Raw genomic sequence first — 14329 nt, forward strand, 5'->3', positions numbered from 1 at the left:
TTAGGGGTGGTGTACACTCGCCGCTTTTTTCCCAGCGCACGGTTGTTTACAACAGTTGGTGGCTATCGATCCGGCCCGGCCCGGTCCGGATATAGACGTAAATACGGCGTTATTCATCGAACGAGCCGCCGCCCCCGGGCCGTCTCGGCTGTTTCCATCGATTTTCACTGTGGACTTCCCTTTGCGGATACGTGATGCCTTCGGAAAGTCCTCTGCCTGTTATCAGTGGTATCGGAGGCTTCATCTGTGGAGCCCTAGGGCTGCGGCGCGTGTGTGCGCCGGGCGTTAGTGTGCGTTCAGGTCTCAGGGCGCACTGCGCGATTAGCGCGGCCGGCACCGCCACGCCGCCTGATTGGGCCATCCATCACCGCCGCCCCCCGCCACCCGCGCCCTCCACCCCCCCGGCCCTCCGAGCGAGGAGTCCTCTCGGATGCACCCGCGGACTTTCAACCTTCAGCCGTCAAGGCAATAGGTCCCATTTGCAGTATATCACGCCTCCACCGACGCGTTAATGCCGAGACGCGCGCAGAGATCGAGGCGTATTTTTAAGACGGATACTTAGTCCGTTACATTATTATACTTTTGTTTTTTTTTTTTTTGTTTTTTTTTTATTTCGTAGCAGGCGTGTAACCCACACGGCTCGTGTTTTCATACGGCGGGCCGGGTCGACGCACCGCTCCGGTTATGATACCGAATGCCTTTAGATTTTTGATTGAGGTTTTATTTTATTTGGCGCGACGTTCGCTCCGATTACGATTCTCGCATTCGTTCACCGCTCGGCCGGTTTTTGTTTCGACGGTTTCATTGTTCGTAACGAGATCGATTTTAACGATAAGCCAGTGCTTTTAATGAAGACGTGGGTGTGCTTTTAAAATCTGCCCGGTAATAATTGCGAGCTATTTATGACACTTCTTATCAGCAGGCCAATTCTGCTATTTGTTAACCGAAACAGTTCGGATGCGTTTCAGCTTGGTTACAGTTGCGTTTATATTGTCAAACGGTATTCCAGTAACTTTACGTTGATAGCTGAAACGCAAATGAAACGGAAGCGGTTGGTTATTTGCTGCCGATGCAAAACCGTAACTTTGGACAATTCAACCAATGCAGAACCGTTGCGTTTCGGCCGGACCTACTGTCAAAAACTTATCAGAATACGAAATAATAGCCGAACGGCAAACGGAAGGTTATGTGTCCTTTAGCAGAATACGACAAACGAACCGTTTCGGCTGCGTAACCAATGCGTTACGGCTTCGTTTTGACAAATTGTTAGTAGAATACCAAAAGTTGTCATCAATACGTTTCAGATCCGTTTCGGATTAAAATAAAATAGCAGAATTGACATGCTGGCAGCGGTAGGCGAGCTGAAGCCGGTGATAATCTCGTCATAATTAACTGTATTATCGGGAGAGGTCGCATACGTTTTGGCGTTCGTTAACATAATCGAAAGTTTATTCGTGTATATTAGCATATAATCGGCGGCACCGGCACCGGACCGGCATTCCGCCCGGGCCGGGTCACGGCACGGCGATACAAGTGCCTACAATGAAACAAATTACAGTAGGTATCATACAAAAAGACGAGGAACGCGGATCATTCAAAAAATTTCACACTGATTTAAATACTTCTTCTTATATATTTGTATGAAACGTTTGATTTGACTGCGTTCCATTCAAATCACTGTTTGTTCCAGTGTTTTTTTTTTATTATACTATATATGACCATCAATAAAAACTTTATAACTCTTGTTCTGGTACAATAAAGTTCACAGCTTTATTGAATTCAAACAAATCACGGGAGGTATATTACAGAGTTATTAGTAGGTATCTTACTCGCGGCTCCATTCGCGTAAAACGAAAAATAATTATAATTTCATCATAAAGCCTTAAGAGATATTGTAGAGCTGGCTGTACAACTTTAGTCGCCTTTTACGACATCCACGGAAAGAGATGAAGTGGTCCTATTCTTACCGGGGAACCGAACGAGCCTATTCCACAGCGAATCACTGGCTGTTATTTAAATTGTTCAAGAGTCAAGCGTAATTTTAACTCGAGAAAAACCAGTTTCAAAGTGAATTTTGCACTGTATCTCATCTGCTGTTTGAGTAACTACTTATTGTAGAGCGCGCATCAGAAAGTTAACAATATAACCTACATACATAAAATCACGCCTTTTGCCCGGAGGGGTAGGTAGAGACTTAATCTTACCACTTCTTCTGTCATTAAGCCAAACAGCTGAACGTGGCCTTTCAGTTTTTTTAAGTCTGTTGGTTTTGTCAATTCCGCAAGGGATATAGACTTGACTATATGTATGCCACGCTCTCTGCATACTTCCTTTCCTTCGCTTCATACACACTCATAACTCTCTTCATGGAGGCTCGTGGCAAGTGGAAAAATGTAGTGTATTTACCTCTATCGACCTGCCTATATAATTTTGGATTCTTCTTTTAGGCGATGGGCAAGCAATCTGTCACTACTTCAATCTCAATTCTATCATAAAACCAAACAGCTGAACGTGGCCTATCAGTCTTTTCAAGCATTTAACTTCTCTTCTTCAAGCAGGCAGAGCCAATAGATCGGCTCTGTCTACCCCGCAAGGGATATAAACGTGACTACATGTAAGTATGTATGTATTTTTTCAATTTTTCGCTCAACATATCTTGAATCCTCGCCGCGCGCGTTCTACAGCTGATAACGTAAGGTAAATCAACTCTATTCATTCAGTATCTCTTTGGATCGCTAATTCTATAGATATACCAGGATAGCATGAGTCTAGAAGGCAGTGTTTGGTCATGGAATGACACGTAATGAAGCCACGAGAGCAATTTACACGGAAACCTTACCTCGCGATATAAAATAAAATGAGATATAGAATTAAAAAGGCGATATGAAAAAGAATAGGACTAGGAGGAAATGGGAACAGAAGGGTCGTGAAAGGCGACTAAGGAATAGGCTTATAAACTTGTGCTTCTTCTTTTAGGCGATGGGCTAGCAACGTGTCATTATAGTCTCAATTCTATCAATAAGCCTAACAGCTAAACGAGGCCTATCATTCACTATTCAAAATGTTTTATATCAAATGTATGAATCCAATATTTACTCCATTTTGTACATACAAGAATAATAGTTGAAGGGAAACTTCTGTAGTGACTCTTGTCTTAACTGCGGCAAGAACTATGCGAGCTCTAAAAGGTTCACCACTAGGTATAGGTGCTCTGAGACCACTAGTAATACTGAAATGCATTTCTGCGCACTCGAGCGGCTAACTTTGATTTCTACTAAACATAAAATTTGATTAAGGCTCAAGAGAATTTGTGCCTTAAGTCGAACAGAAATAAAAACCAATTTTAACATTTCGCAAATCAAAGGTTAAGATCCTTTGAATCTTGCGAACCACTAACGAACAACGATTCCCGCTCTAATTTGCGGACATGGCGAGCGATCGATCTCATTGGATTTTTGAAAAAGGAACCCGAAGGCACCTTTGAGCCGAGGCACAAATTGAGCAATTTACTGCTTGCCTGCTCACGCCAACGTATCAGTCGCTTGCCATCTCTGTCGGCTCCTAATTTAGAATTAGCTATTTGAAATTTGAATTAATCACAAGTTGCAAAACATGTTAAGCGTACAACTAAATATTTTACGTCATATTTCTCTGTTTTTTTTTTATTTATGTTAAGAATCACAATTAGGTATAATAGGCATTTACTAAGCTTTTAAATAAATACTTATGCATAAGGCAACTGCAATCGAAAAAAAATCTTCTCTTTGTTTTAATTTTAGAAATAATGTGCAATTAGTTAGCAGACTTCATCTCAGACAAATTATGTCATTACTTCAATGTCGTAAAAAGATCAAATACACTTTAAAAAATTTATAGTAGGTACCTATCCCAAAAAAAGACGGCACCGATTTCAGACCTACATCGCCTACGCAACAGTGGACGCATAAATGAGTCTGATAAGTATTAACAAGCGGAAAACATCACAATTATCACCAATTTTTGTGACATTATGGATGTAGACGTCATTGTTCAATAATTTGGGTAAAACGTACGAGAGCAGGCAACTCAGAACTCCCGACGGCAACGAAAATTCCAACGCTTCTGTTACTATAGTAACCACATATTCGTTGCAAGGCCGTTACTCCCTCCCTACTACTCAAACAAATAACGACCTTATTTTTTAAAGCCGAAGGTTGCAATCACCAACACCGCCAAATGAAGTTATAACGTTCCGTTACGATACCCCGCAATCGTCAATATCCAATCACAACAATGAAACTGCGACCTTAATGTCTGCGAGTAAAGTGCCATTTCGGACACACAAACGACTTAAGAATAGCGACATAAGGAATTGTTTTATCTCTTTCACACGTCGTAAAGACGAAATCGCGCGCGCTCTTTCACGACAGTCGAAACCTTTTCAGTTGACGGCGGAATCGATTTCCTTTATTACCTCTCTTTCTGTCGGAGTTTTGTTGAGTTTTTCGCAAATAGTTTTAATAGTAATTTGCCAATTGTGTATATAAATAAACAATAAAGATTAAACACATTGAAATTATCAAATTCATAATCAGTTTTATCCTTGTTCTTGATTTATTAAAATGACATTCATTTTATGCGCTCAATAACAACAATTTCTCGAAAAAAAATTCACAAGAACAAATTTAAAATTTTCTTACTAACTGAAGAGCCCTAGTAATAAATGAAAAACAGAGTAATAGAAACAGGTAATAGTCTTACGAGAAAATGAGAGTGGGACAGTGGATCAACATTAGTCCGCGTGCGAACAGAACAGCTATTGTTTCAAAGTTTACGCGTCAATGGAACAAGTGCATTACACTGTTATTTTAATTGTAACTTTACTACAATGCCCTAAAGCCCAATTTTGATCGATGTTTCGATATGGCTAATTTATTATCAAGAACCGATAGATGGCGTTATGATTACGAAGTTGATGTGACTTGATATGTATATTTTCAAGAATTTTGAGTTCTCATCTAACAAATCAGTTATTTGTGAGGACGCAGTAATAAAAACTCAATGAACTTGATGAATCCAAAAATAAATATTCACAAAAAATACTTACGCAGAACGACACGTTTACCTATTTGTTATTTTTAAAAAAATACTGAAAGAAATGTTTCTGATTAAAAAAACCGACCTTGTACCAAAGACGGCAGATCTAACGCGATAGCAATGAGCGATGGGCTGTCATCTGCATTGCGCGCACTCGATACTTAACACACTCGATACAATCGCACATCACTCGAGAGTCGATGCAACGGCGCATCACTATTCCGGGAACCATAGAGTTTGAATTTGCCGATGACATATTTATTTATGGTGATGACAAAATGATGATAATAAAAAAAATAGTTAAGTTCACATTTTATGTAAATTTAAAAATATTCTATGAAGTAATTTGTTTTAGTTCCGTGTAGGTAAATAATTTGTCCTATAAGTATGTAGGTACATACCTATACTATTTTAAACAATAACTAAAATAAACTTGGCTTGGTTAAACGCTCTCAGCTTTATATTTATACACTAAATACGTCAAGGGGTTTTTTTATCTATACCTACTATTTTTTTTTCAAAGGGGTTGCTCCTAAAATTACCTTTTTTACCGTCGGAACTATTCTTATAACACTAATAATGTTTACAGCCTACAATAAATTTAATTTTATCTGAAAATAACTGTTTCATAATCTAAAAAAATATATATATTTTCGCGTAACAGTTGACCTTGTTTGTTTCCAATACCGTCAGAAACTTGATGGATGGCCTCTATTTCTCCCAGCGACGTTGTCATGGTAACTTTCTACGTGTAAATAGTGAAATAGACCCGATGGAGCGAATAGTGTCCCAAAATCAAGTGCTGATAGTTGTAGAATAGTACTTTATGAAGGAAATAAAGTAAGTATGGGTATTTTTAGGTACCTACCTACCAAATTGGAACAATCTGTCAAATATATTTATTTATTTAAACTTTTACAAAAAAATCTACAAATGTCACAATTGGCTGACTAAATGCTAGAAGCATTATCTACCAGTCAACTATTGGGTCTGACAGAGAACTTTATGTGTGGTAAATTAAATAAATTTATATATAGGTATATGGTAAAACAAAATTCGCCATCCATACATCTGTCGTTTTTATTATCCATATCAGAAAGTAGGCCTTCTCTATTGTCAAGTACTGGCTCTATATTAATTAAAATAAACAAAAAAAAAAAACAAATTTATTTTTCGAATTTTGGAACACAATTCGCTCGCACCAGACCGCGTTGCCCGCCGGCATATTTACCTGGGTACTCACCGGGGCTGCCCAGAAACACTGAGGAGTAAACCCGCCGCGCCACGTCCGGCGGCGACGACCACTCACGCCGCGACGGGCACCATTTGCCTGAAACAATGAGAGTTCTGAATTCAAAAATTTGTTGAGTATAAGTAAGGATAATTCGATTTTTGAAGAAATTAGAAATGGTGACATAGAAAAATAAAGATCAACGTATCAAATAAATATGTTACACGGATGCACAATTTGATTACATTTTTCTAGGGTGATATAATACGTAGGATGTACTGAAAACTCTTAATGATTATTGCGGATAATAAAATTTCGTTACGAAAGATTCTAAACAGATTATATTTATAGCACTACCTCATATCACCACCCAGAGAGTTTAATTTAATCGTTCTTAAGGGAACATACTTTTTTTAAATCTTGTTAAAACTTCCACGATGATCACCGCCCTTCTCATTGGTAGAACGCGATAAAAAGCCATTACAATTCGTACTAATGTCCTCAGGGCCACATGCGTGCGACATCGTTTTTTCAACAGATTTCGATTCCAAAGAAAAAACTGCTACATTAAGCTCTTCCCGCCTATCTAATGGATTCGTCCAACTCTCCCAGGACCTCGGCATCATTACGCAAAAAAACGCCAAAAGAAAAAAATACTCGACTAAAAAAACCTCCTGGGAGACCGAAGGTGTTGCCACCCCAATCTTTTCTTACCCTAAAAATAAGGGGAGGCAATATCATACACCATTAGCAATTTTCCTACTTTTTAACGGTGTCACACTGTATACCATTACTTATTTCATGCCTCTGCACATTTATGACACTAGTGAGCGCATTGTCATGTTTAGAAATTCAATTTTCAAATAATAATTAAGTTGATTAAAACAAACCCGAGGTTTCAACGAAGAGTAACAGTAACGATGCTCTTTTTAATTCTTTAATTGAACGATAATTATACTACAGTGCTGTATGTTTGTTGCATGCAGCGGGCAACACTGCGGGGGGTAAATTCCAAATTCAAATTTTAAAAAGAACGCAACCACCATAATTTTCTCTCGTGTTATGTTCCTTTTTCGAAATTCGTAATTCGAACAAAAGCTCGCGCAGCGCAATGGTGCATGCATGATTGATAGTGGAGCGATGACGCCGCGCGGCGCGAGTCGGAATGAACATTCGATTTTTGAAAATAAAAGCCCTTGACCCCGTCTCCTCATTTGAATACTTTGTCTCTTCTGTTATCCTGGTGCCTGTCCTATTATATCTTATGACCAATTTGCGGTTTACATCCCCCAAGCAAAGAACTAACTGGAAACCATAAAGTAAAATTACGTCGTTGAAAAAAGCGAAAACGGCCCCATCGAGTCGAGGAACAAGTTAACGCCATAAACAAATACTAAAAATCTTGTAACCGAAATAAGGCGGCACTCTAAATAAGAATTAAAGTAAAATTGCTGAGGTGTGACTCCCCCGCGCTGGGGATATTAGGGCGCTCCTCGCGACGATATTCATAACGCGAAAAATTGTAATAACCTGGCGAATTCGGTAGCCGAGGTGGCAGCGTTATATTATTTATATGAGGGCGAGCCCTTGCAGAGGGATTTGTTAAGGAAATTGTCTAAATATGCCTGTTACACTCGAGCTCGTGTGACACCGCTGTTCTTATTTTGCCAAGAATATGGGTAGAAAAAATAATTTTAAGGTAAGGTAAATATTGTATTTATTTCTTGTTACAAAAAAATTTTTACATACTTTCAAATGAATAATTCTGTTATATTGTTTATGTAATTTTATTGATGGATTATCTGTGGAATAAACTTATAGAAACAAAGAGATCAAATTGAAAAATGTGAAATAGAGTTACTCGAACTCTTAATTAGCTTGAAAAAGTTATTTCTATAAACACAGTAGAAAGCTGCACAGGTGACAAGTTGGATTAAGTCAACGTTGTTCAAGAAACGTTTAACTAATATATCTGGCCGTTTTGAATTCACAAAATTACGTAAAATACATACAAACAAGGTAAGCCTATTTCGAGTTAACCTAAAAATCCAATGTAACTGCCAACCAATTATAAAACACCAATTACGGTTTTAAAAAACATAGAAAAACAATGCTAAAGTTCTCTTTTTGAACGTACCAATTACACATTCATAATTCTTTTTTTCTCGTTCCAAATTCGAATTAAAACAATTGGTGCCTCGAAATCTGTTTTGATTTCTATCACTCTTTCAAAGGAACAGCAGATTTTTATAATAACAGTGATTGCGTGAATCGGAAATTAGATCTCTGAGTCGGGCATAATTTAAAGAAACCTACAATTATTTTTACTCGATAATCACTATTAATTATTGTCTTAACGATTCCTTCTTTCCATTGTAACAATTTTAGTGTGTACGCGTAGAGGGCGCGGGCGCGGCCCACCTCTATTTCTTTTTTTGTTTTTAAATTTTGTTTTATTGTACGCCTCACCTGACTTTTGTGTTTTTACTCGTAAACATTTTTATTGTTTAAAGTATTCATTATTTTGCGTAAATTAAACGCTTCTTTTTGCAGGTCTAATGAAATTACAGTTTGTATGTTATACGATTGTTTTATTGTGAAACCTACTGATTCATAATCCTTTCTAAGCAGTTAAACATTATAAACTTTAACGCACATTGTAAAAATGACTAAGTACAATATTTTTATCAGTTTAATTCTAAAATGGAACTGACATTATATGGCCATTTCATGTAATGTTATTTATCTCTATGGATATATGGCAATAAAAAATACGATCCGAAAAGACATAAATTATCTTAGGACGGTACCAGGAGAACAGCACCTGCCGGGCGATACGGAGATACCTGTACGAGTACGTATATGCACCCGAAATATAAAAGCGGCCCGCGAAGATGTCGCTCTTCTCACGATAAATCACTTGCGAGTTTTTCTGCTCCGTAGAGACTCCCTGTGTTTTATGTGCCCCTGGTACAGGACTCTGGCTGTCGGAAGGTCTCTTTATTTTTTTGTCTAGATTTTGGAACGTTTCGATTTAGATTTCTGTAACTGTTTCAAGAAGGAATTAAAATTCAGGGCACTGCATATTTGCCAAGGGCCAAGGAATTCGAAACCGTCGACGCTGGATATTCGCCAGAAATGTGACAATTTATAAGATTTTGTCCAGTAACCAGTAACCGCCATTTCATGAAAACAAAATGGCGGAAAGAGTTTGTGCCAACAATCTATGCAAAATTCAAGGATATTCAATCTCGGTAATTTTTCAATATAAAGTTAATAGTTGAATTAAGTACAAGTAAAATTTTGTAATTTCTAATTGTTGTGGAAAATATTGTTAAAAAAATTATTACTGCAGTAACAAATATTGACAAAAAACTGCAGAACTGAATTGAATCTCAATTCCGTTTAAATAAATAGACCACCTACTTATTTCCACGCACCGTCCGTAAACAAAAGAGCGTAACTCAAAAAAAGCCAAAAACTGAGTACACGCCTTGGCCATCTATACCTGTGTGTATGTCTGTGTCCATGAGCCTCTACAAGCTCGGGGCCCCGCATACAGCAATTTCCTTAATGGCCCACCGATACCTCCCGTTGTAACTGCTTTTGATCCCCGATCGATCTCACATACCGAACCTATATGTATTATGTTATTCATAGGCTTATGTGACTGGTTTTCGTTCAATTAAACCTTAATCTTACTAGCTCATGTTGTTTTTGGTAGAGAAGAATTCCGAATGGAATCTTTTTCTTCCTGCAGATAGATCTTGTCGAAGGCCAATTAAGGAAATCAAAAATTTTATGACTATATAAATTTGTCAGTATTCTACCTTCAAAACTTGTCAGTCTTGAGAAAACTTCAGTTCGTCATACGTATATAGTATAGTGCTTCCTTGACACCAAACCACTTTTTATCTTTCATCATAAAGCTAAACTATTAACGAGTTATTCAGGAAGTACGTATTATTTGCAGTTACAGTAACCCAAGAAGCCCAATGAACAGCAACGTTATGAATTTAGCATCACAAGAAAGAAACGAGTTGTCAAAATAACCGTTAAATGACGAATTGAGATTCGTCAGAGATAAAATGACAGGTTGCTAGCGTATCGTCTAAAAGTTTTTATGACTTTCCATTGATTGACTTGCATATCCTGGGAACCAAGAGGAACAGCTGACACAAGATTCAATACAAGGCGTTGCCATTACATCCTCCTTACGTAGTAAATACAAGGAAAGCCAAAAACAAACATTCTACGCTTAATAGGTACCTTATCGATCTGGACGGCGTACCTACGGATGAGTTATACGTCAGAAGCCCAGGAGCCACCCCCAGCCAAGGCAACGACCCTACCCATCCCCGATCGAAAACACACCTTGAAACATTCCCCATAAAATGAATATTCCTTTGACAGCCGTCCGTTGTCTTACGACTTTGCGAAGTCTGCTTGAGTGGGTTCAAGTTCAGAATGTCGGTAAAGGCGTTTCTGTGCACGCGATAATGGTTTTTATTGCTATTTGTATAGGGGGTGCTAGGGCGGGCGGCCCGCCCTGCCTTGGGCGGGAGCAATTAGAAGCGTTTCCGAACGGTTTTTAGAATGCATTTTTTCTGATTTATTACTTATTGTCTTTTTGTGGTATGCAGGGTTTGGTCACTCTGTTATCTATATGGAAAATAGAGAGAGTTGCTTGTACGAAGCAATTTTTCGGCTTTGTAGAATGACAAATGGAGAAACTCAACGGCCCACAGTATGCTCTGAACTTATGCAGACGTACGATATAACTAAAAAATTTAAGAGTAAATAACTAGAAGTATTAAGTCCTAGTATTTCACTGCTTTGGGAAAGAATGGATTGTATAAAATACAGCGACTTTTCCATATCAGCGAACATTTAAGGTTTTGATTGAATTTAAGATTAGGCTAGTTCTTTTGAACTGCCCAAAACAATATATTTCTTTTAAGTTTTCGCTTATTCTATTTGGTCAACTTTGATGTGATTCATACTCTCATCATAGCGCGTTCAAACAACGGGCGAATTTAAATAATCGTGCAATTATCGTTTGTTTTTGGAGGTGTAGGTATCTTAAGTTTTCTTTCTCTCATATCGTTAATTGAACCTGAATTATCTCCTGTCTACCCTTTTTGTGAGAATATGTAATTTAAAATATATAGCTTAAACGGAATATAGGAATAAAAGGAAGCAAGAAACATTTTTAGCGATCGTTGCAAAGTAAAAGCCATCGTTCCTCCCTGCACCGTCTTGGTAGTAGAATGACCAGTAAGGATCATGTCGCTTGTAAATCCATAGCCGCTGCCCACCCCCACGGGAGACAGGCACATGTACCTATATGACAGGCAAAAATGGCCATAAACACGGTCAATGCACAACCGGTGACGTCACAAGACACATCGCTCCACTTTCGCGGGTGATCGATGATGGACAGCCAGTGTCAAGGTTGAGTTTGACAGTCGTCGGCGTCGACAGCCGCTGTCAAACGCTGAAAAACGCCCGTCAGCGAGTAATGGATAGCGTACTACGCGAACGCGGGTCGACGACCGGCATTTTTTTTTTATTTGAGACTCTATATTCAAATTTGGATTTGAGGGTAGAAATAAGCGGTATAGTTGCCAGCACTAATATGGTCACGTCTATATCTATTGCGGGGTAGACAGAGCCAACAGTCCTGAAGAGACTGACCACATCCGCCGTGTGGTTCCCGGCACCAATAATAAAGAAGAATAGGACCACTCCTTCTCTTTCCCATGGATGTCGTAAAAAGCGACTAAGGGATAGGCTTATAAACTTGGGATTCTTCTTATAGGCGATGAGCTAGCAACCTGTCACTTTCATATCTCCTTTAAATACATACCTACCTATCAAAAATTAACACGTATTCAATTCAGAAGCATATTATGTTACAAAATGAGAGGGGAATTTTCAACTAAATTCATAGTGGTACAAAACTTGTAAAAATTGAGTTAAGTACTTTATTTTGCTTCACGATAGTTTATTAAAAAAAAAAACAAAACGTAGGGGTGTGCGTAACGATGTTTTGATACGCGTACGCACTTGTAATGTGATTGGTTATGACCGGGCAGTATTTTGAAAACGTCACGAGTGGGGGTTTATACTTCTTTTTTTTTCGATTTATTTAGAACCAACTGGCCATGATTATTTATGTTTGCAAACGGGAATTGACGCGAACATACAGTTAAGAGATATGCTTACAAACTTGGGATTCTTTTTAAGGCGACGGGCTAGCAACCTGTCACTATTTGAATCTCAATTCTAGCATAAAGCCAAATAGCTGAACGTGGCCATTCAGTCTTTTCAAGACTGTTGGCTCTGTCTACCCCGCAAGGGATATAGACGTGACTATATGTATGTATGTATACAGTTTCTTCCTAACGTTTCGATCGGGTTGTTGTCTGGTAGTGGTCACAGGCTGACTTTAAATAAACAAAAAGTAAATTAGATTGAGAGTATTTACTCGTGCTGTGGTATTTCATTTTTTCACCTTGTATGTGATGATTTTGTTGCTATAATTATATCATACAATGTGACTTAGTTTAAGGTACCAACGACTCTTTTATGGTTTATGTATGTACCTACTTACTTACATTTGTTATATGTATGTCATGTACCAATGACTATTTTTCTGAGTCATAAATTTTTATAATACTAACCGATGCTCTTATTTGACCTGAGGAAAAACATCGCGAGGAAACCTGCACATCCAGGCAACTGAATGAGTAACCTGGATTAATACGAGTTAGATGCCCCAGACCCTAGAGGTTACGGAGGTCAGATGAGGAGTCGCTTCGTGTAAAAGTGTGACCCGCCCAAACCTGGATCATGCTTAAAAAAATCGCAGTGATGTGGATTTAAACAGGAGTAAGGCCAGGAGGAAGAAGATGAAAAGTGGCTTAGGATATAATAACAAAATATTTACTGCGAATCTTAACAAGGATTATTTATATTTAGAGTTGTTTTTTGTCTAAGACAATCTATTTCATACACGTATTATTATTTACTGTGACACCGGAGGTCCCGGGTTCGAATCCCGGCCTGATGAGAAAATATTTTTTTCTGATTGGCCTGGGTCTTGGATGTTTATCTTTATAAGTATTTATTATAAAATATAGTATCGTTGAGTTAGTATCTCGTAACACAAGTCTCGAACTTACTTCGAGGCAAACTCAATCTGTGTAATTTTTCCCGTATATATTTATTTCATAGATTTTCGTGAAGGTTACGATGTTTATCATCGAAATAGTAAATATGGCTTCAAAATGCATTCAGGCATAGTCTAATAATGTGTGTAAAGTAAGATTGTACAACCGAAATAATTTAAATAACATTTATTTATGAGCAATGTCCGTTTTATGAAAAAGACAAATAAATAAATGTATTGACTACTTCATGCTTCGCTGGAGCTGGCATGAATATGTAAATTGAACTTAAAACACGATACCCTCCTCGCCGCAGTCGGCTAATAAAAAAAAAAAACAAAAATACACTCCGATAGAAAATTGTGCCAGTCACCGAGGGTCGAACATATACAGTATTATACCGTCATTTTCATAAATTTCACAACCCTGAGCCCCGCAATTTAAATATAGACTTTATTACAAAATATTCAAGACTTGTTTCCCGTTGCTTAGCGATGGGACTTAAGATGTTATTGATGTAAGTACGCGATGGTCGAATAAATGCGGAACCTATAGAAAAATGTGATTATTCATGCCGACTTTTAGAAAAAAATTACAAGCCGGTATGACACGGGCTTACGGGCGAGGCCTTTTAAAAGGTTAGGCCCGACTTTCTAGGTCAATGATCTTTGTTGATTAAAAAACTTCTATATAAGAAAAAAACTATGTGAGCAAATTGATTTAGAAGTAGGCGAATTAGAAACCACTTCTTTCTTCATAAACTTTCTTAAACAATGTAACGTAGACTATAATTCCAAAAGAGAACTTGCACTCGATTCGATAAGCGAAAAATGCGATAGAGTTGGAGACG

General features: G+C 38.1%; 1 protein-coding gene across 4 annotated transcripts in view; it reads right to left on the reverse strand.

Annotated features, from left to right (window-relative positions):
• LOC106137864 (homeobox protein homothorax) overlaps window positions 1-14329 on the reverse strand; it is a 293141-nt gene that overhangs the window by 132536 nt on the left and 146276 nt on the right. For 2 of the 4 annotated variants that reach the window (XM_060949363.1, XM_060949361.1), the window contains exon 9: window positions 6320-6406. In XM_060949363.1, the coding sequence (XP_060805346.1) occupies window positions 6320-6406 (87 nt within the window). Of the gene's footprint in view, window positions 1-6307; window positions 6407-14329 lie in introns of all 4 variants that reach the window. The other 2 variants (XM_060949362.1, XM_060949360.1) reach the window with 1 other exon arrangement.

This window comes from Amyelois transitella, chromosome 18, assembly GCF_032362555.1.
Source record: "Amyelois transitella isolate CPQ chromosome 18, ilAmyTran1.1, whole genome shotgun sequence".
NCBI lineage: Eukaryota > Metazoa > Arthropoda > Insecta > Lepidoptera > Pyralidae > Amyelois > Amyelois transitella.